Source organism: Podarcis cretensis (assembly GCF_951804945.1).
Source record: "Podarcis cretensis genome assembly, chromosome: 4".
Lineage (NCBI taxonomy): Eukaryota > Metazoa > Chordata > Lepidosauria > Squamata > Lacertidae > Podarcis > Podarcis cretensis.
Window position 1 is genome coordinate 17,483,790 of NC_137173.1, and position 25,373 is coordinate 17,509,162.

Genomic DNA, 25,373 nt, shown 5'->3' on the forward strand with positions numbered 1-25,373 from the left:
CATATTCTGTCGACTTAAGTTGCCATGCTTCTTTAGTTGGGACCTCGCTCGTTTTCCATTTTGGGGCCAGAGCTGCACATTGTTTAGGCAGTAGCTCTTCTTGCATTGAATGTGCCAAAACCACAGGAAAATAATGCAGCTCTTTGTAGATTTTAAAGTATAAAAGGAATAGGCTATATTAAGCCACAGATCTTCAAATTGTGTCTTTTGTAGTCGTTGCAATTTCTGCCGCCAGGAAATTAATTATGCAGCATTAACTAAATCGTTCTTTTCCTTTCGTATGACGCTAGAGGTGGGGTGAAAATGTCTGACATCCTGCGGGCACAGAGAAGGTGCACAATGGGTGGGGTGGAATCGTGCATACTGAGCACAGGAAGGAAAATAATGAAAATGAGGGTGATTACAGCCCTGAGAATGCTATGTATTCACATAAAACATATGGCAATTTCTGGCTCTCAAGGCAAGCAATCTGCCAAAGACAACTAAGGATCAAATGACCATCCACAGGGGACTCCTGCAAAGCCAGGTGCTAATGCTTGGCACATGTAATCAAGATTCAGAGCTGGTCTACACAGGCTGATAAATCATAGAAGTGTGGAGTAGAAAAGTACCCCAGTGGTCATCTAGTCCAACCCCGGGCAATGCAGGAATCTCAGCGCAGGCATCCAATGTAGATGGCCATCCAATCTCAGCTTGGAAACCTCCAAGGAAGAAAAGTCCACCAGCTTCCAAGGGAGTCCGTTCCACAAACAGTTCTTCCTGGTGTTTATCTGAATTCTCCTTTCTTGTCATTCAAATCTGTTTATTCGGGTCCTGCCCTCTGGGACAGTGGAGAACAAGCTTGGGAGAGTGGGTTGTTGAAAAGGAGCCAAGAGGTCTTCTGCAAGACTTGTGAAGTACCGTAATTTGCTGTTGGGTCTGTGGCCATGACGCTTCGCTTTTGCCTGGACTGTTACTTTCTGTTGTTGTTGTTTTTAGTTGTTTAGTCGTGTCCGACTCTTCGTGACCCCATGGACCAGAGCACGCCAGGCACTCCTGTCTTCCACTGCCTCCCGCAGTTTGGTCAAACTCATGCTGGTAGCTTCGAGAACACTGTCCAACCATCTCATCCTCTGTCGTCCCCTTCTCCTTGTGCCCTCCATCTTTCCCAACATCAGGGTCTTTCCCAGGGAGTCTTCTCTTCTCATGAGGTGGCCAAAGTATCGGAGCCTTAGCTTCAGGATCTGTCCTTCCAGTGAGCACTCAGGGCTGATTTCCTTCAGAATGGATCGGTTTGATCTTCTTGCAATCCATGGTACTCTCAAGAGTCTCCTCCAGCAGCATAATTCAAAAGCATCCATTCTTCGGCGATCAGCCTTCTTTATGGTCCAGCTCTCACTTCCATACATCACTACTGCGAAAAGCATAGCTTTAACTATACAGGCCTTTGTTGGGAAGGTGATGTCTCTGCTTTTTAAGATGCTGTCTAGGTTTGTCAATGCTTTTCTTGTTACTTTCTGCTTGGTCCAATAAGGCCATTGCTTAGTTAACCGATTTCAATTCTGCTCGCAATGTGACTTTAATTTCTACAGACAAGGCGAAGGGATGGGTCTGTCATTTATAGGCCTGTGACCTCCGCTTTTGTGGGTACCCCAGTGGTTACTATTGTTTTGGCTAAGTAAGAACAGACTTAAACATCATGGCTGTTGTGATTAATTGAAGTAAATTCAATGAACTGCCAACAGATTTCACCAGGGTACCCTCAAATGCCAGCGGTTTGAGAGAGTCAACCTTTGTGCACGTCTCTCTTTTTTTTAAAAAAATAATATTTATTAAGAGTTTAAAGATTACAAAAAGAAAGAAAAAGAATTAAATATGACAATATAATAAAAAACAAAAACAAAAACAAAAACACTACATGAAACATTGAATTAACAGAACAAAACAAAAACAATTAAAAACACTTCCAATATTTTCAATCTTAACTTTCATTCACTTGTTTCATTGACTTCCTCTCGCCTCCCTTTTTGTATTCCACTTCAATTAACTGTTTCAGCAATTCCTTTCCATCTTCCTCTGTTTTCTGTCCTGTAATTAATCTTAACATATTCTAACCTTATTTTTTCCCTTTAATACATTAACAATCTGTCTGTACCTAGTTCCTTATAACATTTCTGCCAAAGCCATATAACTTCATTCCACCATTTTTCTATAGCTCATTAATTTTACAATATTTCTGTAAATAATCTTTAAATTTTTTCCAATCTTCTTCCACCAACTCTTCTCCCTGGTCTCGGATTCTGCCAGTCATTTCCTCCAATTCCATATAGTCCATCAACTTCATCTGCCATTCTTCCCGGGTGGGCAAATCTTGTGTCTTCCAATACTTCGCGATGAGTATTCTTGCTGCCGTTGTTGCATACATGAAGAAAGTTCTGTCCTTCATTGGCACCAATTGGCCGACCATGCCCAGGAGAAAGGCCTCTGGTTTCTTCAGAAAGGTATATTTAAATACCTTTTTCAATTCATTATAAATCATCTCCCAGAATGTCTTAATCCTTGGGCATGTCCACCAAAGGTGAAAGAATGTGCATGTCTCTCCATCCTCTTCCCCCAAACTGAAGCTGCTTCTAGAATCAAAATCACAGAATTGTAGAGTTGGAAGGGACCCGCGAGGGTCCTCTAGTCCAGCCTGCTGCTGTGGAATCCTTGACAGGCATCCAGCCTCACATGTGTGTGTGTGCGTGTCTGATTATCCAGGAGATAAAGAGAGAAAAATATTAGGGGGTTACTTGACTCACGGGGGGGGGGGATTGAGTAGATTGAGAGTCAACTGATTGGGAATTGGTTTGTGTAATAAATGATGGGGGTGTGTGTGTTTTTTTTGGGGGGGGGGTTCTTGCTTTCTTTTCCAAAGGTGGACATGTAAATGTGCCCAGTACCAGTGTTCCCCTTCCACACGGGTTATCAGGAGTCTTGGCTAGATGAGGATAACTCCCACGCAATTTGAAAAGAAACTTTTCAGCTTCTGCCTCTGTTCACTTAGAACGCTTTCACTCAAGACCAATTATAGGGTGTATGATTGCAACTGTGGGACTTGCAAAGAGGATGTGGTTTGGAAGTAATTCTATGACTGTCACATTTACTTAGGTCCCTGCGTGGGAAGGAATTGAGTGGTTTTTGTTTTTATTTTAATACCACGGTAGAATATTTGGGAAGAACCATCTCCTTTTGCACCTTCTTCCCACTGGCCGAATCACACATCCATATGAATCTTTTCTCCGTCATTTTGTTTAGTTATTTTTAAGTTGAAGACCACAGCTGACAGGCTGACAGTTTCAGAGGCAGGAGACGGGTTGCTTCCTCCTTCCCCTTCCTGTCACCTGCCTGCCCAAAATCGCAACACACACCAACTTTTTGTTTTTCTTCTTGTGGGGGGAAAGATGCAGTTTTCAAAGAAAACAATTGTTGTGGCCTGAGTTTGCACATTTATTTATGTCTACAAAGTGTCTTTCGTCTGATGATTCCAGCCTGGCGTAAGATGGGGCATAAACACATACTGCAGCTCCACCCACATGCAAATCAGCTCGTTGGGCTTTATTACAGAAATAGTACACTATCACATTCTACCATGTGGCAGGCCCACTCTCTCGCTCCTACAGGTTAACTACCAAACTAAGGCTCGGAACTATAAAGCCCTAAACGGCCTCGGTCCTGTATACCTGAAGGAGCGTCTCCACCCCCATCGTCCAGCTCAGACACTGAGGTCCAGCGCCGAGGGCCTTCTGGCGGTTCCCTCATTGCGAGAAGTGAGGTTACAGGGAACCAGGCAGAGGGCCTTCTCAGTGGTGGCACCCACCCTGTGGAACGCCCTCCCTTCAGATGTGAAGGAAATAAGCAGCTATCCTATCTTTAAGAGACATCTGAAGGCAGCCCTGTTTAGGGAAGTTTTTAATATTTAATGCTGTATTGTTTTTAACATTCGATTGGGAGCTGCCCAGAGTGGCTGGGGAAACTCAGCCAGATGGGCAGGGTATAAATAAATTATTATTATTAATTATTATTATTATTATTATTATTATTATTATACTTCAGAGATAGGAGTTTGGGGCCAAGTGACAGATCCACTATCCTTCAAGACAACTGGGTGCAGAAATAGCATCACATAGTCCCTAACATTTGATTGGAACGAATTATACCAAGGCCATTTGTCCAACTCTCATTTTTTGAACTTAAGCGCCTTGCCTGATAGGAACAAAGGCTCATCTAGTCCAATGCTCTGTTCTCACATTGGTCAGTCAGATGTCCATGGGCAGCCTGTAAGCAGGACCTGAGCACAACAGCATTCTCCTGCCTGGGAAATATTACACACACACACACACACACACACACACACACACACAATAATAATTTATTATTTGTACCCCACCCATTTGACTGGGTTTCCCCAGCCACTCTGGACGGCTTCCAACAAAGATTGAAAATACATTAAAATGTCACACATTAAAAACTTCCCTAACCAGGGCTGCCTTCAGATGTCTTCTAAATGTCAGGTAGTTGTTTATCTCTTTGACCTCTGATGGGAGGGCGTTCCACAGGGCGGGCGCCACTACCGAGAAGGCCCTCTGCCTGGTTCCCTGTAGCTTTGCTTCTCGCAATGAGGGAACCGCCAGAAGGCCCTTGGTGCTGGACCTCAGCGTCCGGGTAGAACGATGGGGGTGGAGACGCTCCTTCAGGTATACTTATTGCATTTATTGCATTTGTATCCTGCATTTTCCTCCAAGGAACTCAAGGGGGCGTGTATGGTTCTTCCTCTCCTCATTTAATCCTCACAACAACCCTGTGAGGTAGGTTAGGCTGAGAGGAAGTGAGTGACCCAAGGCCACTCAGTGAGCTTCATGGATGAGTGTGGAGGGGAGGAACCCTGGTCTCCCAGGTCCTAGTCTGACATGCTTAAGAACTCAGGTGCAATCTGTCTGATCCTGGCAGTAACATATATCCATCATGATTAAAAGCCATCCATCCATCTCTCTCTTTCTCTGTACAGAAAGAGACAGGGGAGAGAGGAGAGATTAAAATGCTTATCAAAAAAATATGCAGACCTGCATATAATTCACTTGTACCAATTAATAGGAAGCTACCTTTATCCCAAGTCAGACCACGGTCTCATTTAGCTCAGCACTGTGTATTCTGACTGACAGGGACCTGCCAAGTATTCATGCAAGGGACTTTTCAGACAAGTCCTGCCTGGAGATGAGCGATTGAAACCGGGACCTTTGGCTCTCTACCACTGAGCTACAGAGCGTGGACATGCAAATCTAGAAATGATGGCTTATCATTTAAATAGAAATATAATACATTTACCAGGTCTCCCCACTCCCAATTCTTCACCATTTCCTTCATTCCTTCACAAGATATTATGGGCTGTCCCGTGAATCCGCTGGATGAAATAGCGGAAGAACATTGCCTCAGGAGAGTGAGGAAAATTCTCAGGGATAATTCACACCCTGGCTCGCACTTTTTTTGATCTCCTGCCCTCAGGCAGAAGATATAGAAATATGATTGGTCGCACCAACAGGGTAAAGAGCAGTTTCTGTCCGTGGGCTGTTAGACTCTGAATGAAAAGATAACAACAGGGCAACTGACTTTCAGGTTTGGTGTGTGTGTGTCAGTAAACGAGGGGAATTAAGACTAAGAGAGCTGAGTGGGGGGTGCTCGTGTAATCTCACTGTATACAAGTTGTACAAGTGACAATAAAGTATTTCCAAAAAAATAGTAATTTCAAATTTGGTGCAAGTATTTTATTTTCAGGATAAACAGTACTCAGTTTTTGCACCTACACACACACACACACACACACACACACACACACACACACACACTCCAAAGGGGAGGGAAAAGGAAAACTGGGACATTCCGGGATTAAATCAGAAACCAGGATGGCTTCTGTAATTCCGGGACTATCCCTGAAAAATCAGGACACTTGGAGGGTATGCAGCCCTGCTGAATTTGAGGCCCTTCTGCCCTAAAGCCCTGTCCTGGTCGTATCACTGCTCTTGAACATTGCGATGTGCTAATTGTTGTTTTTTTAATGTCCTGTTACCTCCATCTATAGCAGCATTGTTCATGTATCACCTATTCTTATCCAGCTGCACTAATTATTTACTCCAGAATTCATCAACTTTGGGCCCACAGATAATGTTGGACTACAACTCCCATCATTGCCAGCCAGCTCAGCTGATGGCCAGAGATCATCTGGAGACCCATGTGTAGTATGATGCAATCAGAGGACCCAGGCAGCTGGTAACAGAAATAGTCTTTATTAGTCACAGAAGGAGCTTTCTTGCAGTTGTTTTGCTGTTTCATAAAGCAAGCTATTACAGAAACCCTAGTGTAACAAACTAGGGCCAACAAATTCATTAAAACCCTGGGGGTTATTTTCAAATGTCACACCATGACACACTGGAAAACAAAGGCTGAACGACACTTAGTCATTGCAAAAAATGATTTACTCACAGCAAGAAGCCTGTTCTGCAGACTCCATGATTTTGCTCAGAAAGTAGCACTGACAACTAATCAATAAGAGCCATTGCAACTAAAATACATGTCAAATGAATTGTGTTCTCGTTTCATTTTCTCCATCTAGTTTCTCAGCCTTGAAGTGGGTTTAAGGTTATTGTGTAGCTTAACTCAACTGCAAAGGCAAGTAAAGGCTTTCTTCAGGGGTGAAACACTCTGAGATAAGTCTCTGGACAAAGCGTCCCCTAGAATCTATTTTGGCCAGGATTCGGGAGGCCACTCTCAAAATTGTTGTAGATGCCTTTCCCAAAGAGCAAAGTCTATGTCTGCCTATTGCTGGAGAAAATGTGGGCACTGAGACTCGTTCCTGCATGTGTGATGGGAACACAAGGTGGTTAACCAATCTTGGTCCGGGGTGCTTTCTTTAATGTCAAGTATCACTTGACAAAACTTGGCTCCTGACCCCTATTTGGCTCTTATCTCTTTAGAGAATAATGCCCACCCCTCTATCACATGGGAAAACCTAGCCTTGATGTCATTAGCAGCTGCCAGATTGGTTCCTGCCCATCACTGGCAGCGTGGCGGACCCAGAACCATGGAGCTGGGAGGATTTAGAAGGGTCAACTCTCTGCCCCAAAGGAAGATCCTTTACATCAACCTCTGGCCAACCTATCCATCCATTGAAATATCACTGAATCTCACAGGAGCACGACACGGGAGCAAACACATGGTTCTTCAGAGCTTTGAAAGACTCAAGCGAGTGAGCAAAGCCACACACACTAAAGGACAAGGCAGAGCTTTCTGCGGAGTTGCCCAGTGCATCAGACCTGGAGAAGGCCTCCTTGCAGTGCTGCAGGAGACCACTCAATTAGTCTGCTTCGATGCTCAAGTCACAGCAACTATAGGCTGCACAGCGGTGATGTCATTCTTTCTCAGCTGAAAATTGGAGGTGGACGGGAGGTCAAGGGAGACCTGTAAACCCTTGCGGTGATCTCTCTGTGGCCAGGCTGCCCTACACGGCAGACCAGCAGGAGATGGAAGCCTTTGCTCCCTTGGATCTGGGGATTTCCGGCAGACCTTAAGAAAGGTCTTCAGCTCTGCCCTGAAATTCTCATTGAGCCAGCAGTAAATAAAGGGGTTGTAACAGGTGCTGCTTGTGGCCAGCCAGTGGAAAGCAAAATACAGGCCGTTGTTGGGGTGGATGACTTGGCTGGAGAGGAGGAGGACGTAGCAGTTCAAAGGGAACCAGCAGACAGCGAAGATCACCACCACCAGCATCAGCATTTTAATGGTCATAATCTTCTTCCTCTGGAGGGCAAAGTACTGCTCAACCATCACAACCCCGATGGCAGTGCGGAACCAGAGCTTCTTGGCAATGGTCACGTAGATGATGGAGATAATGAGAAGGGGCAGCACGTAGAGCAGAATGAAAGTTGTCAAGTCCAGGTACTTCCAGAACAAATCAGCTGGCTCGGGAAAATTGGGGAGGCACAAGGATCGGGTGATCTCCTCCCTGAAAATCAAGGGCAGATATTCTGTTAATATGCTACGCCAGGGGACCGCTAGATGTTCTCTATTGCATCTGGCTTGGCTTCAGCAGTGAGGAAACACTAGGTTGTTCATCAGATGGCACTAAAAAAAAGGACCCCTGGACAGTTAAGTCCAGTCAAAGGCGACTATGGGGTTGCGGTGCTCATCTTGCTTTCAGGCCAAGGGAGCCAGCGTTTGTCCACAGCTTTCCGGGTCATGTGGCCAGCATGACTAAACCGCTTCTGGCGCAACGGGACACCGTGATGGAAACCAGAGCGCACAGAAACGCCGTTTATCTTCCCGCCACAGCAGTACCTACTTATCTACTTGTGCTGGCATGCTTTCGAACTGCTAGGTTGGCAGGAGCTGGGACAGAGCAATGGGAGCTCACTGCACTGCGGGGATTCAAACCGCCAACCTTCCAATTGGCAAGCCCATAAGGCTCAGTGGTTTAGACCACAGAGCCACCAGCGTCCCATTGACGGCACTATAAACTGGCTCCTGGGGTACTTTTTGGTAGCCCTCACTTAGAATCATAGAATTGTGGAGTTTGACCCCTGAGGGTCATTAATCTCAACATAGAATCTTCTGGATTAGAAGTGGGGAACCGCAGGCCCAGCTTCCAGGCCTCTCTATCTGGCCCTTGGGACTCATCCTCACACACCCTCTCCAAGCCTACATCCCTCACTGACCTTGTTTCATACAGACCTGGAATGTTTTTGCCTAGCTGGGATGTGTCCTGGAATGGAAAGAGCATCTCTTGCTTGCTACGGATAGAGAGGTGTGTACAGGAACTAGCACAACAGTAAAAAAAATCCTTTTTTTGCTCCACCCACTTTTGTCTCTAGCTCCACCCACCAGCAGCATGTGGCCCCAGAAGGATTGCCCAGCTGGGAATGTGGTCCTCTGTCTGTAGAATGTTCCCCACCCCCAATGGACTTTGGGAAGAAGACATGAGGGCTCTGACAGGTTTCTAGAGTCCTCCCGCCTCCTTCCCAAATTCGAGTTAGTGCTTTCCCAGCTTTGGGAAAGAGGTGAGAGGGCTCTAGGACCCTGCCTCCTTCCCTTGTGCCTCCTTCCCAAAGTTGTGCCCCTCCTTACCCATCTTTGGGAAAGAAGCAAAAGGACAGGGGTGTTAGGATATAGTTCTGTTCCACCTTAAAAGGGAACGGGCATGACTGTTGTGTGTCACATGCCTGTTTACTTCCAGCAGAGTCTTCTGGGAACTTCCGTTCTATGTTGCTTTTGCTTTGCTGCTGTGTGCTTGGACACAAACGGAAGCAGACATGTTTTTTCCTTTGTTCCTGAACTATTCTGAATAAGGTAAAGGTAAAGGTACCCCTGCCCGTATGGGCCAGTCTTGACAGACTCTGGGGTTGTGCGCCCATCTCACTTAAGAGGCCAGGGGCCAGCGCTGTCCGGAGACACTTCCGGGTCACGTGGCCAGCGTGACATCGCTGCTCTGGCGAGCCAGAGCCGCACACGGAAACGCCGTTTACCTTCCCGCTGGTAAGCGGTCCCTATTTATCTACTTGCACCCGGAGGTTCTTTCGAACTGCTAGGTTGGCAGGCGCTGGGACCGAGCAGCGGGAGCGCACCCCGCCGCAGGGATTCGAACCGCCGACCTTTCGATCGGCAAGTCCTAGGCGCTGAGGCTTTAACCCACAGCGCCACCAAACACCTGTAAATAATGCTTACACATGTCTCTGTCCGCCACTTCTGTTGTGAGAAGTTACTCACTCTGCTGATAAAAGCGTGCCAAGTCTCTAAGGGTATCTGAGGCTTATGTCACTGATTGATGCTGTACCAAGATCCGGAGTTTCGCTCGGCTGCTGGCCGGTGGCTGGAGCCAGCTGGGGGCCTGCCTGATGCCCCCGTCTCCCAGCAGTATCCCAACAAGGGGTGGATTCCAAATGTTGGTCTTACATACGGCACCATCGTACCCAAGTCCGCCACTGACTCAAGGATGCCATTACCTGACAGAAGCCCAAGTGTGATGGCCTGGGAATTGGATTCAGAGGCTGAACCTGAGGAATCCTAGCCTGCACAGGAGTCCCTGCCTCCAGAACCGGCTAAGCCGGGGCTGGGGCTTGAACCTGAAGGGCCCTCACCTGTGTCGGATCCTCAGGAGCAGACACCAGCTGAATCTGCTCTGGCTCCAGAGGTGATCGAAGACCCATTGCCTGCAGGTGCTCCACTCTCAGCCCCATCAGGGGAAGCTGAGGTTGCCTCTGGGTCCGGTAACCCTCCAGCCTCTCCTGAGCTGCAGAGGTTCAGGGCAGAGAGGCAGAGGGAACTAAGTTCTCGCAGGAGGAGTGCTCGCCTTAAGGCCAGGAGAGGCGGGTCACCTGTGGACCGGGGCCGCCCTATGCCTCAAAGGAGATAAAAGCCAGCCAGCCCAGTCCCAGGTTGCAGGAGCAACATTGTTGGCAACCTGTTCCTGCCTGCACCTTGTCCTGCTCTCCTGCCAGAGTTCCTGACCTCACCCGGCTCCTTGCCTTGGACCCCGCTTCAGCCTTGACGGGCAGCCCCCATACCACACCCTTGACCTCGGACTGGACTCGGACCACGCTGCACGGTAACCCCCTGGGACCAGCACACCAAAGACTGCTCTGCCAAAAAGTCCCCCTTACCTGTATTCAAAAGTGAATAATTTCTGGTAGATTGCATGTGGGAGAGAGAAGCATGTGGCCATTAGCCAGATGATGGAGATGCAAACAAGACCCTTTGCAGTCGAAATCCGAGGCTTCAGAGGATGCAGGATCACCTGTTTGCAGAACACGTTGGGGGAAAAAGCTTTATTTTAGAAATGTAAAGATAAAGTTTGCAGGAGCATTCTATGTCATCTGCTGCTGCTACTTATTGAGCATTCGTTCTTGTTTGTCTGAGGGGAGATTATATGACATCACATCACAAAATTTATCTCCTACACCTTTCCATGAATTTCCCCATCACTTCCCTTATGGGGAAAAGGTCTGATTTGGTGCGGGGGTGGGGAGAGGAGGGCTTCTAAAAACACAAAATTCACTTTAATTATGCAACCCGACTTTGCCTATATGCAGTTAAATCCCACCTGCAAAATAGCAACGCTCTGGAAGGAGGTTTTGTCACCAAGAAAAGGGGTTAATACTCCTCATGGGAGATGTTGCGGGATATTGGGTGAGGCCTGCCAGCTGGCTATCTCCTCAAAAAGGCTTTTAGAAGTAAAATAAAGCATGCCCCAAATGTTGTTGATTGCCGTTTGGAATAAAAAAATTCCTCACCTGGCGTCTGTCTATGGCAATAGCCGTCAGGGTCAAGGCAGAGACATGAAGGGAACAGTACTGGGCAAATCGACTGATGTGGCACATCTCTTTCCCAAATATCCATGTACTGTTCACGAAGCGAGCCTGGCAGGAACAAGACAATTTTCACTTTTTACAATCCCAGTAGGGTTTGGGGTTGGGGTTGGCCAATATCCTCCTTGATAGGACTTGCTTCTATTTCCAGCACAAATGGACTCTCTCTCTCTCTCTCTCTCTCTCTCTCTCTCTCTCTCTCTCTCACACACACACACACACACACACACACCCCAGACAGTTCAGAAGAACTGTCTTTTAACTTGCTTTTCTTTGCAGTATTTCTGAGACCTGACTGAGCAAGCCACTCCTTCTCAGCTAAGGAGAAAAGATTCTGTCAATCTCATTTCTCATTTTCCCAACCTTAAATTCAGTTCATCACATGTCTGTTGTGATTCTCCACCCCACCCCAAAAAAACTCATGAAAATCCATCAGCGTTTTAATGCAAACTTCTCCTGGCACATTGTTCTATGCAGCTTTTTATTAACGTGCACATTTCTGCAAGTAATTTCCCAGTGCAGTACATTATTTTCACCAATACATTCATTTTTATGTACACTGTCCCTGAATATATGCTTTAATAATAATAAACATTGCTTGGTTGGAAAACCACACTGCAAAATAAATACAAGTGTGAATTTCTAGGCATAACTTGTGTTCACATAGTGTGTCAGATAGTGTGAAAGATTGGACTCTAAATGTGAACTGAATTGAAACCCTCCCCCATCCCTATCAGCCCGTCATCTGCAAGATGGAGAAAGTAGCACTTTTCTACCTTGCAGGATTTCTGCAAGAATTACAGTAAAATAATGCATGCGATCTACTTTAAACACTTGAAAATGCCATAGGGCTTGAAAATGAAAATGCCTCAGGACTGCAATACCTTTAGGACCAACTCTCCCCATATGAACTGCCCCAGACCCTGCGATCTTCATCCGAGGCCCTTCTTTGTGTGTGTCCTCCACAAGAGGTTCAGAGGGCAGCAATAGGACAGGGCCTTTTCCGTGGTGGCTCCCTGTTTGAGGAATGCTCTCCCCAGGGACGCTTGCCTGGCACCTTTGTTACATTTCTTTAGGTACCAGATGAAAACTTCCCTCTGTAGCCAGGCCTTTGGCCTTTATCTATGGTCTTTTACAAGTGGGTGGGATGTGTCTAATGTTTCTTTGTTTGGTTGTAAGTTGCTTTGGGTTGCCCTGGGCAACATAAAGCAACTAACAAATTTGATAATGATACTATGCAGATACTTGTTACAATATGCAGGTACTTATTACAATAATTCGTCACTTACTAGAAGCAAAGCTCTGCATCCAATAAATCACTCTGGTTTCTGTTTGACAGAGACTTTGCTGTGGGTTGCTCTATTGCCTTTGGTTTGGTTTGTCTGTCTACAGGCATAACAGAGATAAGGGAATCTAGCTGAATCTGTGCCAGGAAGATGACCACCAGTCGCACAATCCAAGCTATTGTGGCTCCCTAATGCTATAGAAATTGTGAAGTACGCTCCGCAGAGCACAATCAAGGCTTCAGGGCCCTGAGAGCTGATTGAGCTACGTGAAGCTGCATCCAGCAGATGCTAACTAATTTAGCTATTAAGATCTGATTGCGGAGAGCAATGCATTCGGCTAGCTTTCTTGCAAATGGGGAAGCAACTTAGCTGCCAACTGTTACGGTAAAATCTGGGTGCAAGGCTGCTCTGCCACCCAGCTTGTCGGACTAAGTCCACGGGTCCCTGCGGAGGAAAATGAGCTCAGCCAGAGACAGGAGCAAGCTGCAGAAGATCCAAGTTTATTGCGCAACAGGTTCAAGGCGAGATTAAACCGCGAGAAAGGGGTGACATAAACTTTTGAAACTTCCCTCCATGTCCCAGAATACAGTGCAAAATACATCCCAGTTACATCATGAATACATTAAGAAGAGGTTGGGTTACACAATATGGAGGAGGGAGGGGGGAATATGCAGAGCTGGAGATATACTGGTGATGAGAAGACAATGGTCCATGTACTGGCATTGCCCGGAGGAAAGGCTTGGCAGAGTGATTTGACAGGATTAGGGTCTTGACACCTTGTTTGAGGGATTATGGAGGACAGGGGAGGTGTCATGGAGTCCTAGAGAAATTGAGCAAATTGGCACGTTGAGTTTCTATGAATTTTCTAGATTTTAGTCCCTTTTGACATTGACAATTGGAAATAAATGGATATATTGTAGCGAAGAAGAAGGTGAAGAAGACATGCCCCCCCCTTCCGTATCACAACGAATCCTATTTGTTATGACTATATATGCCTGTTGCCTCCAAAGATAACACAATAAATCCTTGATGCAGTGCTTTTTCTAATGGATCAAAGGACTATGCATACACTGATAGTAATTTTCATCCAACACTTTGCATCCCCTTTCGGTTTGCAAGAGCTTGTGCAAGAGACTTTTACTAATGGATCTTTGAGGTGCTTTTAAAAAGTACAATGATACCTTAAATACATTACTAGCTTAGTATAAGTAGCTAGGATAACACAGCTCTCTGCTTACACACACGCAAACACAGAACAACCATCCTGCAGGCAATCACTATCAATTACTACTTTTAAATAAACTGTGTTGCTCCCACCCCCTGCCCCCCTAATAATTTTAGCAGGCACAAGGGAGCTAAATCCACATGCAAGTATTGTGCTACTTAAACAATAATCTCAATAAACATTATCCCCATGCTCTTACCAAAGTAAAGGGAGTGTTGAGAAAGGTGATCATCAAGTCCGCCACAGCAAGATTCACAATGAACAGACTGGTGGCAAAATGCATCCGTTTGTTTTTGACCATGACGTGACACACCAAGGCGTTGCCAAAGAGGGAGAACACTATGATAACTGAGTTCGCCACGACGAGGAGGATTTTCACAAGAAGGTTTTGGGAACCTGACCCGTACCTTTTCCCTTCCAGAAAGCTCTGCCAGTCAGCAAGTGTATAGTTTGTCCAAGATAAAAAGTGAGAGATGTTCGGTGCTTCAAATAACGCCCCCAAGCTTCCATTGACTGCAAACTTTTCAGCTCTCACGAGGGAGTTAGCAAAGTGAGTGAGGTAAAGCCACATATAGCAAGTAATCGTTCCCATGGGGCTAGAAAGGATCAACGTCCGTCTTCCAAAGCAGCTCCCTCTATGTGCTCAATCGATAGGACATAGAACCAGGCATGCTCAGCTTTTGTTAGGAGGCAGTCTTTAGGGCTGTGAACAAGGTGCAGAAATGTATTGGCAAAATATCAGTGGTAACTGCTGTGCCCTTGCAAGTCTCTTCTGTAATCAAGGCATTCAAGAGTTTCTCAGCACATTTCCCGATAGAAAGCTGGCTAACTAAGAACTCAGCCTATTGGTTTACAGTATTGTTCCTATTCCGAAGCGCCGGTTTCGTCTGCACACACACTCCCCCTCTGGGTTCAATTTTCTGCTTCCACTCTTTCTGAAAAATAGGAACAGGGTGGGGGGGGGGCAGAAATAATCCACCAATTACCGCATTGCTGGCTTCTTATGTCACGGCAGTAACTCCTAGTTTGGTCAGTGTCCGCAGTGCTGTGTTCAGGAAGGTGGTCCAAGTGAAAAGTCTCTTCTATTCAAGTAAATTGTAGGCTAGTTTCCGCCTTGTGCAGAACCCCACAATCTTTCACCGTTATCTATCTAGCTGAAAAGGTAAAACATGAACACATGCAAACACTTTGGCAGTATCCTTCAGGAGCCAAGTGGTATGGTTTATACCTAGGGTACTGATGAGGCATTTGTGAAAAACACTCCCAACAATAATTGCTCCATTATTGCTTTCTCTGCCCGCCCCCCTAAAGAGGTAGCACTTTGAGGATAAAGCAGTTGTTCCTACGATAAACACAATTAAAGTTAATTCCCACCATTTTGACTGACGCTTTTCCGTTTAAGGTGCATCCCTCCATTGCTTTCGATTTCCTTGCAAATATATGGACCTTGGGCTGTGGACAATAGTCTTCATAAGCTATTGGCAAAAATATATTGGGGAGGGCTCTGCTTGGGTGGTAGACCATTTGCCTTCCATGAAGGTCTCTGGTTCAATGCCAGAGATCTCCAGGTAGGGCTGCAGAAGACTTCTGCAGAGAGCAAGTGTGGTGTAATGGTTAAGAGCGGTAGTCTTGCAATCTGGGGAACCGGGTTCGCGTCTCTGCTCCTCCATATGCAGCTGCTGGGTGACCTTGGGCCAGTCACACTTCTTTGAAGTCTCTTAGCCCCACTCACCTCACAGAGTGTTTGTTGTGGGGGAGGAAGGGAAAGGAGAATGTTAGCCGCTTTGAGACTCCTTAAAGGGAGTGAAAGGCGGGATATCAAATCCAAACTCTTCTGGTCTGAAACCCTGGAGAGCTGTTGCCGGTCAGGGTGGACAATACCTAGCTAAATAAATCAACGATCTGACTCTGTATAGGGCAGCTTCTAATACATACCTGTGCATGGTGCTGAGAAATTGCCAGGATGACATCATTTCTGGATGGCCAATGAGTTGGTCATATATTTCTAGAGCAGCAACTTCACATGGCCCATAGACACCACTTTTGAAACTGGTTGTGTGGTGCCCCCTGGTGATATTTAACAGAGACATGCAAGCGCTTGCATGCCCGTAATATAGTCCTTTGGATCCTGACAAATACACATTCAGTTGACCCTATCATATGTAAATGTGAGATGCCTTGTTATTAAAATCTTTGCAGCTGGGATGCCACATTACATTGTGGCCATGTTTAAATAGAAAAATGTGAGAGAATAGATTTCTCTACGAAATTATGTTTTTAAAAATACATTCTCTCACATTCTTCCCTCTGAAATACATTTCAATATGAAATACATTGGTGAAAATATATTTAAGAGAGAATATATTTTCAACCATGTATTTAATTTTTATTCATAACCAATGTTGGGTTTTAATAACTTTATTGAGGACTGCTAAATAAACACACGCAACTGACATGCATTGACCACAGGCTTTCATCTCTCGGGGCAAAACACCTTTTCAAAATCACAGCTAGCATCTCAAAGCAGGAAGATGTTGATTCTTATAGAGCCATTTGCTGCTAGGCAACAGAGGACAGTAAATATTTATTGCTCGGGGAGAGAAAATGCTTCACTATCCATCCTTCTTGGTTACATGAAAGGATTGTTTATGCTCTCCTGTATGTGAGTGTCTGAGGGCCCTGCTCCTTCCTGCCACTCACCATCTGGCCTGGGGCGGGGCCTGAAGCCTCACAGGGACTGCTGCGCTCTGCTGCCCAGGAGTGTCTGAGGGCCCTGCTCCTTCCTGCCACTCACCATCTGGCCTGGGGCGGGGCCTGAAGCCTCACAGGGACTGCTGCGCTCTGCTGCCCAGGAGGACTCTCCTGCGTGTGAGTGTCTGAGGGCCCTGCTCCTTCCTGCCACTCACCATCTGGCCTGGGGTGGGGCCTGAAGCCTCACAGGGACTGCTGGACTCTGCTGCCCAGGAGGACTCTCCTGTGTGGGTGTCTGAGGGCCCTGCTCCTTCCTGCCACTCACCATCTGGCCTGGGGCGGGGCCTGAAGCCCCATAAGGACTGCTGGACTCTGCTGCCCAGGAGGACTCTCCTGCGTGGGTGTCTGAGGGCCCTGCTCCTTCCTGCCACTCACCATCTGGCCTGGGGCGGGGCCTGAAGCCTCACAGGGACTGCTGCGCTCTGCTGCCCAGGAGTGTCTGAGGGCCCTGCTCCTTCCTGCCACTCACCATCTGGCCTGGGGCGGGGCCTGAAGCCTCACAGGGACTGCTGCGCTCTGCTGCCCAGGAGTGTCTGAGGGCCCTGCTCCTTCCTGCCACTCACCATCTGGCCTGGGGCGGGGCCTGAAGCCTCACAGGGACTGCTGCGCTCTGCTGCCCAGGAGTGTCTGAGGGCCCTGCTCCTTCCTGCCACTCACCATCTGGCCTGGGGCGGGGCCTGAAGCCTCACAGGGACTGCTGCGCTCTGCTGCCCAGGAGTGTCTGAGGGCCCTGCTCCTTCCTGCCACTCACCATCTGGCCTGGGGCGGGGCCTGAAGCCTCACAGGGACTGCTGCGCTCTGCTGCCCAGGAGGACTCTCCTGCGTGTGAGTGTCTGAGGGCCCTGCTCCTTCTTGCCACTCACCATCTGGCCTGGGGCGGGGCCTGAAGCCTCATAAGGACTGCTGCGCTCTGCTGCCCAGGAGGACTCTCCTGTATGTGAGTGTCTGAGGGCCCTGCTCCTTCCTGCCACTCACCATCTGGCCTGGGGCAGGGCCTGAAGCCTCATAAGGACTGCTGTGCTCTGCTGCCCAGGAGGACTCTCCTGCGTGTGAGTGTCTGAGGGCCCTGCTCCTTCCTGCCACTCACCATCTGGCCTAGGGCGGGGCCTGAAGCCTCACAGGGACTGCTGCGCTCTGCTGCCCAGGGGGACTCTCCTGTATGTGAGTGTATGGGGCCCTGCTCCTTCCTGCCACTTACCACCTGGCCCAGGGCAGGGCCTGACGGGCCTCACTAGGACAGTTGCTGTTACTGCTGGAGGGGTGCAGAGTGCTTTTAAAACGTTTTAAAATTTTTATTTTGAATTTTTTGTATGTGGGGTGGGGTGGGGTGGGGTGGGGTGGGGTGGATGTTTATTGGGCCTGGGAATTTGTTTGATTTTATGTTTTTGTAATTTTTATAATTTTTATTGTTTTTTGTTTAGTTCACAAGGCTTCCAGTCTCCACCCCCAACGGTGGGTTTGTATCTGCAACTTTTTTCTTCTGACACTTCAGTATTAACTGTACATAATCCATTTATTTTATGTCAGGCAGGGTAATCACGATTATAAAAAAATGGGTAATAGGCAATTAAAGTTAAACCCACCTTGCTTTTTTTAAATTTATTTGCAAAATGGTTGTATACAGAATAATAGTTTCTGCAACACAACTCTATTCTAGCTGGTAGGTTTGACCAACAAGGAGACGAAAACAGGTTGTGGATGAAGCATGGGGAGGTTCTGGGGCTTCAGGTCATGAAGGCACTCCACAGAGAAATCAAAGTAAGTACTGCAATGCAGACACTATTCACTGTACCTTTCTCTTTATTGCAGTATAATCAAGAGCCTCTTTTCTGCTTCTGTGTTTGATAAGACCAAACCAAAATTCAGAAGTTTTCTAAGCAGGCATTATGAACCCACCCAAAATCTTGATAATATGAGAAGGAAAAATATAGAATTTTAAGAATACCCCAGTATGTAACAGTTCCATAACACATAAATAACATTATTTGTTCTCCTATGTGTCTTTCTAAGACAGTTAAAATGTCTATAAAAAATATCATCATCGTTGTCAATGGACTTTCCATGTAAAAATATACTGCTCCACTCAAAAATTTACCAAATCCAACATGGCTCTTTATGTTGGAAATTATCTTCAGGTACCCTTCTTTCAGATTGATGTTTCCGAAGTCAATGAAACAATGACCATAATTTGGGCAGATACAAAACAGAGGAAAAACTGAAAAATAAGAGAACCACATGGGGCTATGGCCTTTTATCCATGTACCATCTCAATTTACTACTTTCTATCCATATCAATTAAATCCCTGCCAATTTTTCTTACAATTACAGGCATCCAACAAGCACCAGCTCAATGCAGCCAGCTGGTGGAATTGCTAAGAAAGTGTTGCAAAGCATTCAGAATAAGGCATTACCCTAAAGCTATTTATGCTTTCTGAGATTCTTCGTGCTAAACTGTACTTTTAAGCTTATAAACAGTTTCAGAATGAGAGTCACATTTTATATCCAAGGACTTGGCAAGCCCTGCTTACTGCCTCCTGCTTACAGGACGCAACCAAGATGGATTTAATACTTAACACTGTCAGCATTCCCTCTATGACTGAAGTATAAGGTTTAAGAAACAAAGAAAGCAAGAGCACTGTCGATTCACTTACAGAACAGGTCTCATTTATTCCTCTGTAATATAAAAAGGTAATGGAATTTTAAAAATCACTGGCTGTTTCTCAGCAATGGCCTGGGCAATGGGCCCACTGCCTCATCGTCTTTTTTGAGTAGTTATTCTATCTTAAACAAGGGCGGGGAGGAATATGGTTCAGCTATTAGAAAAGCCATTTGAATTAAGTGATACTACATATGGAGAATAAGTAACAATTACTCCCCCATCAAGGAAGCAAAACATTTCAAGGCAACATGTAATTAACTGTGAAATTATTGGAGAAAAGCTGCATAGATCGTAAGATTCCTTTACAGAATTTCCAGAGGGTTTTTTTCTTTCCCCTGCATTATCCTTCCATACAGCGGGCTCTGAAATTATCGCCTGCTTCTTCTTGAAGTGCTCTTGAATAACTCAGAATCATCCTGTAAAATAATAAGAGAATTTCAGTTTAAGACATCAACAAGGCCACATTTCCAAGGAGAGCAATCTCATTTTGCACATTTTAATTTTTTATTGAACCTTTTTCACAAGAACACAAAAACTAGTACAGAATCATTGAAGTGACACAAAGCATGTAAAAACTGGGACAGACAGTTATGCGTTAGTACAGAAAATTTGTTATCATTTAGAAATTGGACAAAACTACCGAGTCAAACTAAAAATAAAAGGAAAGATGGAATGTAAGTATTAGGATACAGCACTTTGTAGAGGGATCTGCGAGGTTTGACCAACAAGGAGACCAAGGGAAAACATCCATGTTGTTTCTGCAAATATACTTCAATCAAAACCAACCAAAGCACCCAGTCAATTCTTTCTCATTGTTATCAGCCTTCAAAATAATTCTAAGAACCCTTGCTTGACTTCCTCAAATTTATCAGTTGCATTCCTCCTGGCATGAGTGCACATGACCTGTATAAGGCAACATGTCAGACTCAGCGGTCCTGCTCTCGGTTGCAAAGCAGGTTCTTCTGTTATTAGAGCTGCCTGCAAAATCCACGCTTACTACCATGCTCCATACTGTGGGAGTCCAGCCTAAGAGTGCATGAGTCACCACAATTGGGCAAGAGGAACGTGGCCTTCCCAGACCTCAGCGACTGTCACACCACTGTGTCCCACATCAGTTAACTGCACTAAATAACTAGATTTCTGAAGGAGTGTACTGCATCGCCATCACTGTTTAGAATCCCCATTCCACCAAGAAAAACAAGGACTAAAAAAGTGCAGAAAGGGGCTTTCTTCCCAAGATTGTGACTGATTCCAGCACATTTTGACACCCAAGGGAGTTGCCAAATATGGGCCAGCTCTGTCAGGATGCAGGTGAGGCAATGGTTGTCTGAAACCATTCACTGAGGAAGAATGACTTTAGGGAGGAGAAATATGTCTCCTTGTTCAACCAGTGGCGAAATGTTTATTCGAAGAACCTGTTTCCTAGTTGTTAGGGTAGAGGGTACACCAGTTATTTGAGCCACGGCAGGCATTAATTAGGAGGAATTTCCTCACCTGTCAAAACTGAAGCATATGAATTTAAGTTAGTCATTTTCAACAGGGTTTTCTCGCCATCACCTAATGACTGACTACTTTGATTGGCAGAACTGGCATTTTACAAGTGCCGAACAGTACCCGCCCTGCATCTGTAGGAACGTGATGACTTAAATGTGGCAGCACTGACACTTTGGAACTCCCTGCCTATTGAGACCAGGCAGGTACCTATTATATTCCTTTTGGCACCTGCTGAAGACATTCTTATTTAGACAAGCCTACCCAGATATTCAGAAAGCCTGTAGGCATTTTAATTTGTCTTAGTCAATTTTTTGCAGTTTTAACTTTCTGTAAATTTTAAATTGTGGTTGCAAATATTTTTCTGATTATTTTACCATTTTATCTTTTCTGTAAACTGCTTGGAGGGTTTTTCCTACAAGTGGTATGTAAATTTTATGAAATAAATAAATGAACACTACCCTTTTTCAGAGAGACAAGCTAATCGACATAATGGAACAGGTTTTGAAGATAAAGTTAGGAACAAGAAAGTTTATTACTAAACGCATATAAAGAAACCTTAAAAACACACATACATGGCATCGTCCAGTAATATTTTATATACAAATTAAAGGAAGTGCACTGAAAAGATTTTTGTACCTCATCGGATTCAAAGTCTACTCCTTTTGATGCCTGGCTCTGTGAGCTCCTTTTGCTAGATGCGGATGCTCCGAACGATCTAAACATTATAAATAGGATATACTGGTCACCATCAATGAAAGCACAGCACTAAAAATCACAAAGCATAACACTGAAAGTCACACATTATCAATATCACATTTGAAATAAATAAGAGATTACCCACATAATCATATAATTATAGAACTGGGAGGGCCCTCTAAGGGCCATGTGATCTAATGCCCTAAAATGAAGGAATCGCAGCTATTGAATCCGTGACAGATGGCCATCCAACCTCTGCTTTAAAATTCCTAGCTTCCGAGGTGGTCTGTTCCAGAAAGTTCCTCTGATGTTTAGTCAGAATCTCCTTTCTTGTAACTTGAATCCATTGGTTTGGGCCCTACCTTCTGGAGCAGCTGAAAACTAGCTTACTCCATCTTCCATGTGACAGCCCTTCAGATATTTGAAGATGGTTACCATATGAAATTTTGAATTATGGTGCTGGAGGAGTCTCTTGAGAGTCCCATGGACTGCAAGAAGATCAAACCTATCCATTCTGAAGGAAATCAGCCCTGAGTGCTCACTGGAAGGACAGATCCTGAAGCTGAGGCTCCAATACTTTGGCCACCTCATGAGAAGAGAAGACTCCCTGGAAAAGAACCTGATGTTGGGAAAGATGGAGGGCACAAGGAGAAGAGGACGACAGAGGACGAGATGGTTGGACAGTGTTCTCAAAGCTACCAGCTTGAGTTTGACCAAAATGCGGGAGGCAGTGGAAGACAGAAGTGCCTGGCGTGCTCTGGTCCATGGGGTCACGAAGAGTCGGGCGCGACTAAACAACAACAACCATATGAAAATATTTTCCTAGCAAGGTCGCTTTTAAAAAATAGTGATATTATGGCTGAAAAGTAAACCAGTTTTCAGTTTTGTGCTGAGCCACCAAATTTGGGTAACGAATTCATTATGCCCAAGCAGTGTGCAATATGGCAGAGATTGGGGGAAGGAAGGGAAATAACTTTCCAACCAAAGGGGGAAAGTTGAAACCTCTACTGGGAATGCTTGGAAGTAGTTCTTTGTAAATACTCAGGTAAACAATTTTGGTAACATAAAAACAGACAAGCTAAGATAATAGGGCTGTTCAAAACCCTAATCATAGTTCAGAATCATTAGCGTGCACCTTAGAGCATGTCCCTGCTTTTACACACAGCAGTTAGAAGCGTTTGATCCTGGTTTAGTGGCAAACCACACTTTACCATTTCATCTGAACTCAGCAAACTTTGATAAACACAAATCGTAAGCTATATTCAGGCATTTGCCCAAACACGAGATGTTTAAAAGTAGAGGCAGGACACACACACACTGCCCAAATGTCTCTGTATGTGTCTGCTTCTATGTTTTATTATTCTTTATGCAATTGTGTACATTTCACTTTTGTCTGTTCCCTAGTATCCTTTGGAATGAAGGGTGAGCTGAAAGTAGCCTAAATAAATACCGCATTTTCCCATGTTTAAGACTAGGTTTTTTTATTTAAAATTAATGCTAAAAAGTGGGGGGTGTCTTATACACGGGGGCAATCTCCCCCCATTTTCTCTATTTGGAGTCCCATACTGTCTTATACATGGGGGCATGTTATGCACAGAAAAATAAGGTAAATACTCACAGGTTAAAAATTCATTTGTCTATAAAGAAGCTCATGCAAAATGTGGGCAGATGGAATTTACAATTCATTACATGAAAACATTTTTCAGGCGAAGAAAGTAGAGCAAGCTTCAAGGTGCCCAGAATCTTTTGCAATTAGACGACACAAAAAGATTGTTTGAAAAAACAGGGGGTTCAGCAACCTTCTCCTGTACTTGTTGCCTTTCTACTTTTCCTTTCTTTGTACATATTTATCAAGCAACCTAGAAGATCACGGAAATGAATGCACTAACCAACCTTTGATTTGCAGTGGAGGAAGAAGTAAAAGACACTTCTTCCAAATCAGAGTCATCATCTTCAATTACCTAGAAGAGAAAGACAAAGAACAATAGTACCTAATGGTAACTCTAACACAGATAAAACACTGAACAACTTGGGACCAGCCTACCTACGAGATCGCCTTACGCCTCATGTGCTCACTCAACCACTTCACTCAGAGGAATTGGCGCTACCAGAAATGCCACATAATACCTGTTCTGCATTTGTAAGCACCGACGCATTTAGTGTGGCAGCACCTGCACTTTGGAATTCCCTGCATATTAAGATCAAGCAGGGACCTTCGGACAAGCTTATAAAGTTTTGGTAATTTTAATCAGTATTGTATGTTTTAAACTATGGTTGCGATTTATTATTTCATCAGTTTTATTATCTTTTTGCATACCATTTTTATTTCAATAATTTTTTATTGACAGGCCAATCACATCATATTATTCAAATCACATTGGTTCCAAATTATACAGCCATATTTTTTAATTTTTTGGGAGTACCCATATATCAAGCTCCGCACGAGTCCAAAATTCCGGCTATTTCCAGACTTCACTTATTTTACTGCATTCATTAATCAGTTCTATCCAGTTCAGACCAGATAGTTCTTTGTATATTTTCTTCATCTTGTTGTTATCGTATTCCTTTCTTTGCGATCTCTGATGATTCTCATAAGCCGACTGAAAGCTGGTTTCTCTCTCTGTGTGGGTTTAGTCCAGGACCGCCCTGTTCAGCACCTCCATAGACAAAATTAATCATTGTCCTTTATTTTTCCAGGCTAGCAGAATAAATCAAATAGATCAGGGGGCTCTGTCAGGTCAAACTTCAGTTTCAAACTCCTTCTCCTTCATGCATTCCTGAATCTCCGCCCCCGTCTTTCTCTTTTCTCCTGCAGCCTGTCTTGGCAAGACACCATTTTTTGACTGCGTCATAAATATTCTTCAGCGTCCACCGATCTTTTTTCCATCTCCCACACAACTCTTAAACTTCTGCTTATGCTTCTTAAAAAAGCGCAACGATCTTGTTTCTTTCTGGAGTGGAGGATTATTTTTATCACTTCATATCACATAGAGAAAAAAGAGTTTTTCCTCCACCCCCCTTCATTCCAAACACATAGTCTCTTAGTGATGTCATATGAAAAGATTTACTTATCCATCCGTCGCTCTCAGTCGCAGAGATCCATTATTCAGCAGTCTTATCGTCGAACTTTGCTTGATATATGTGCTTCAGGTTCATTTCCAATCATCTGTTTCCAATTATAAATCCAGACTGAAGCAACCAGCACGCGCTAATCGGAATCGGCGTCAGGAAGAGCTGACTTCACCGAGGGCTCGTGCCAAGTGTTCTGCACCCCCATCTCTCGGATCAGGGGGTGCATTATGAACACCGCTGGCAAGACAGGGTCCCACCATCTCCTGGTGGGAGGGAAGGCTGCCTACTTCCCATAGCAGCCCCTAAACTACCTCGTGTGGGTCAGAGAGATGTTATTGTCGGCCATCTTCCAACGCGCCCCCTGGTGGTCTCCCTTTTTGCATACCATTTTAAGGGTGTTTTTTACAGAGTATAAATTTTATGAAATAAACGAACACAAGCTTACAGGTAAGATTCTCTCTCCTTTTTCTAGACAAAATAAACTTAATCGTTTATTTTGCATTTTGAGCTGCTTTTTAGTGGAAAGGAGGTGTGTGTGTGTATTTTAAATGCATGCAAGCAAGAATACATATATACAAAGAAGCTGCTAACAGGCAAAAGGAAATCTTCTGCTTTAATATCCATGAAATAACTACTCACCTCTGAATAACTCTTGACTGGCATATTCCGGGCAGGTTGCTGTCTTGATGACTTAAAAGCTAGAATAAATTATAAGTGAGAAGTTTCGCTGTAGGGTGTTATAAATTAATCAAAGGAGCTTAGTGGAAATTTGTAGCATCACAACAAAAAAATCATACGGAGTGGTTTTTAAGTACACAAAATGC

The 25,373-nt window shown here is 45.0% G+C and overlaps 2 protein-coding genes across 3 annotated transcripts in view; both read right to left on the bottom strand.

The window, feature by feature from the left end:
• Nucleotides 1-6,280: 6,280 nt before the first annotated feature.
• GPR83 (G protein-coupled receptor 83) lies at nt 6,281-16,177 on the bottom strand. The gene is made up of 5 exons (XM_079973957.1): nt 15,813-16,177; nt 14,077-14,812; nt 11,292-11,417; nt 10,662-10,795; nt 6,281-8,011 (listed from the first exon to the last, which is right to left on the bottom strand). The coding sequence occupies exons 2-5, from the start codon at nt 14,467-14,469 to the stop codon at nt 7,384-7,386; spliced, it is 1,281 nt and encodes a 426-aa protein (XP_079830083.1). The 5' UTR covers nt 14,470-14,812; nt 15,813-16,177; the 3' UTR covers nt 6,281-7,383.
• Nucleotides 16,178-18,212: 2,035 nt separating this feature from the next.
• MRE11 (MRE11 homolog, double strand break repair nuclease) overlaps nt 18,213-25,373 on the bottom strand; it is a 35,073-nt gene continuing 27,912 nt past the window's right edge. For both annotated transcript variants that reach the window (XM_079973721.1, XM_079973722.1), the window contains 4 exons: nt 25,189-25,247; nt 23,371-23,438; nt 21,418-21,496; nt 18,213-19,703 (listed from right to left, as the gene is read on the bottom strand). In XM_079973721.1, the coding sequence (XP_079829847.1) occupies nt 19,656-19,703; nt 21,418-21,496; nt 23,371-23,438; nt 25,189-25,247 (254 nt within the window). In that variant the 3' untranslated portion in view covers nt 18,213-19,655. The remainder of the gene's footprint in view (nt 19,704-21,417; nt 21,497-23,370; nt 23,439-25,188; nt 25,248-25,373) is intronic.

Excerpts from the sequence above, each read along its gene's own strand:
- GPR83 (XM_079973957.1), bottom strand. The coding sequence starts at position 14,469 with ATGGGAACGATTACTTGCTATATGTGGCTTTACCTCACTCACTTTGCT. Across the intron at positions 11,418-14,076 it reads TCAACACTCCCTTTACTTTG|GCTCGCTTCGTGAACAGTAC; the intron begins GTAAGAGCATGG and ends TGTTCCTGCCAG. Across the intron at positions 8,012-10,661 it reads TTATTCACTTTTGAATACAG|GGAGGAGATCACCCGATCCT; the intron begins GTAAGGGGGACT and ends CTTGATTTTCAG.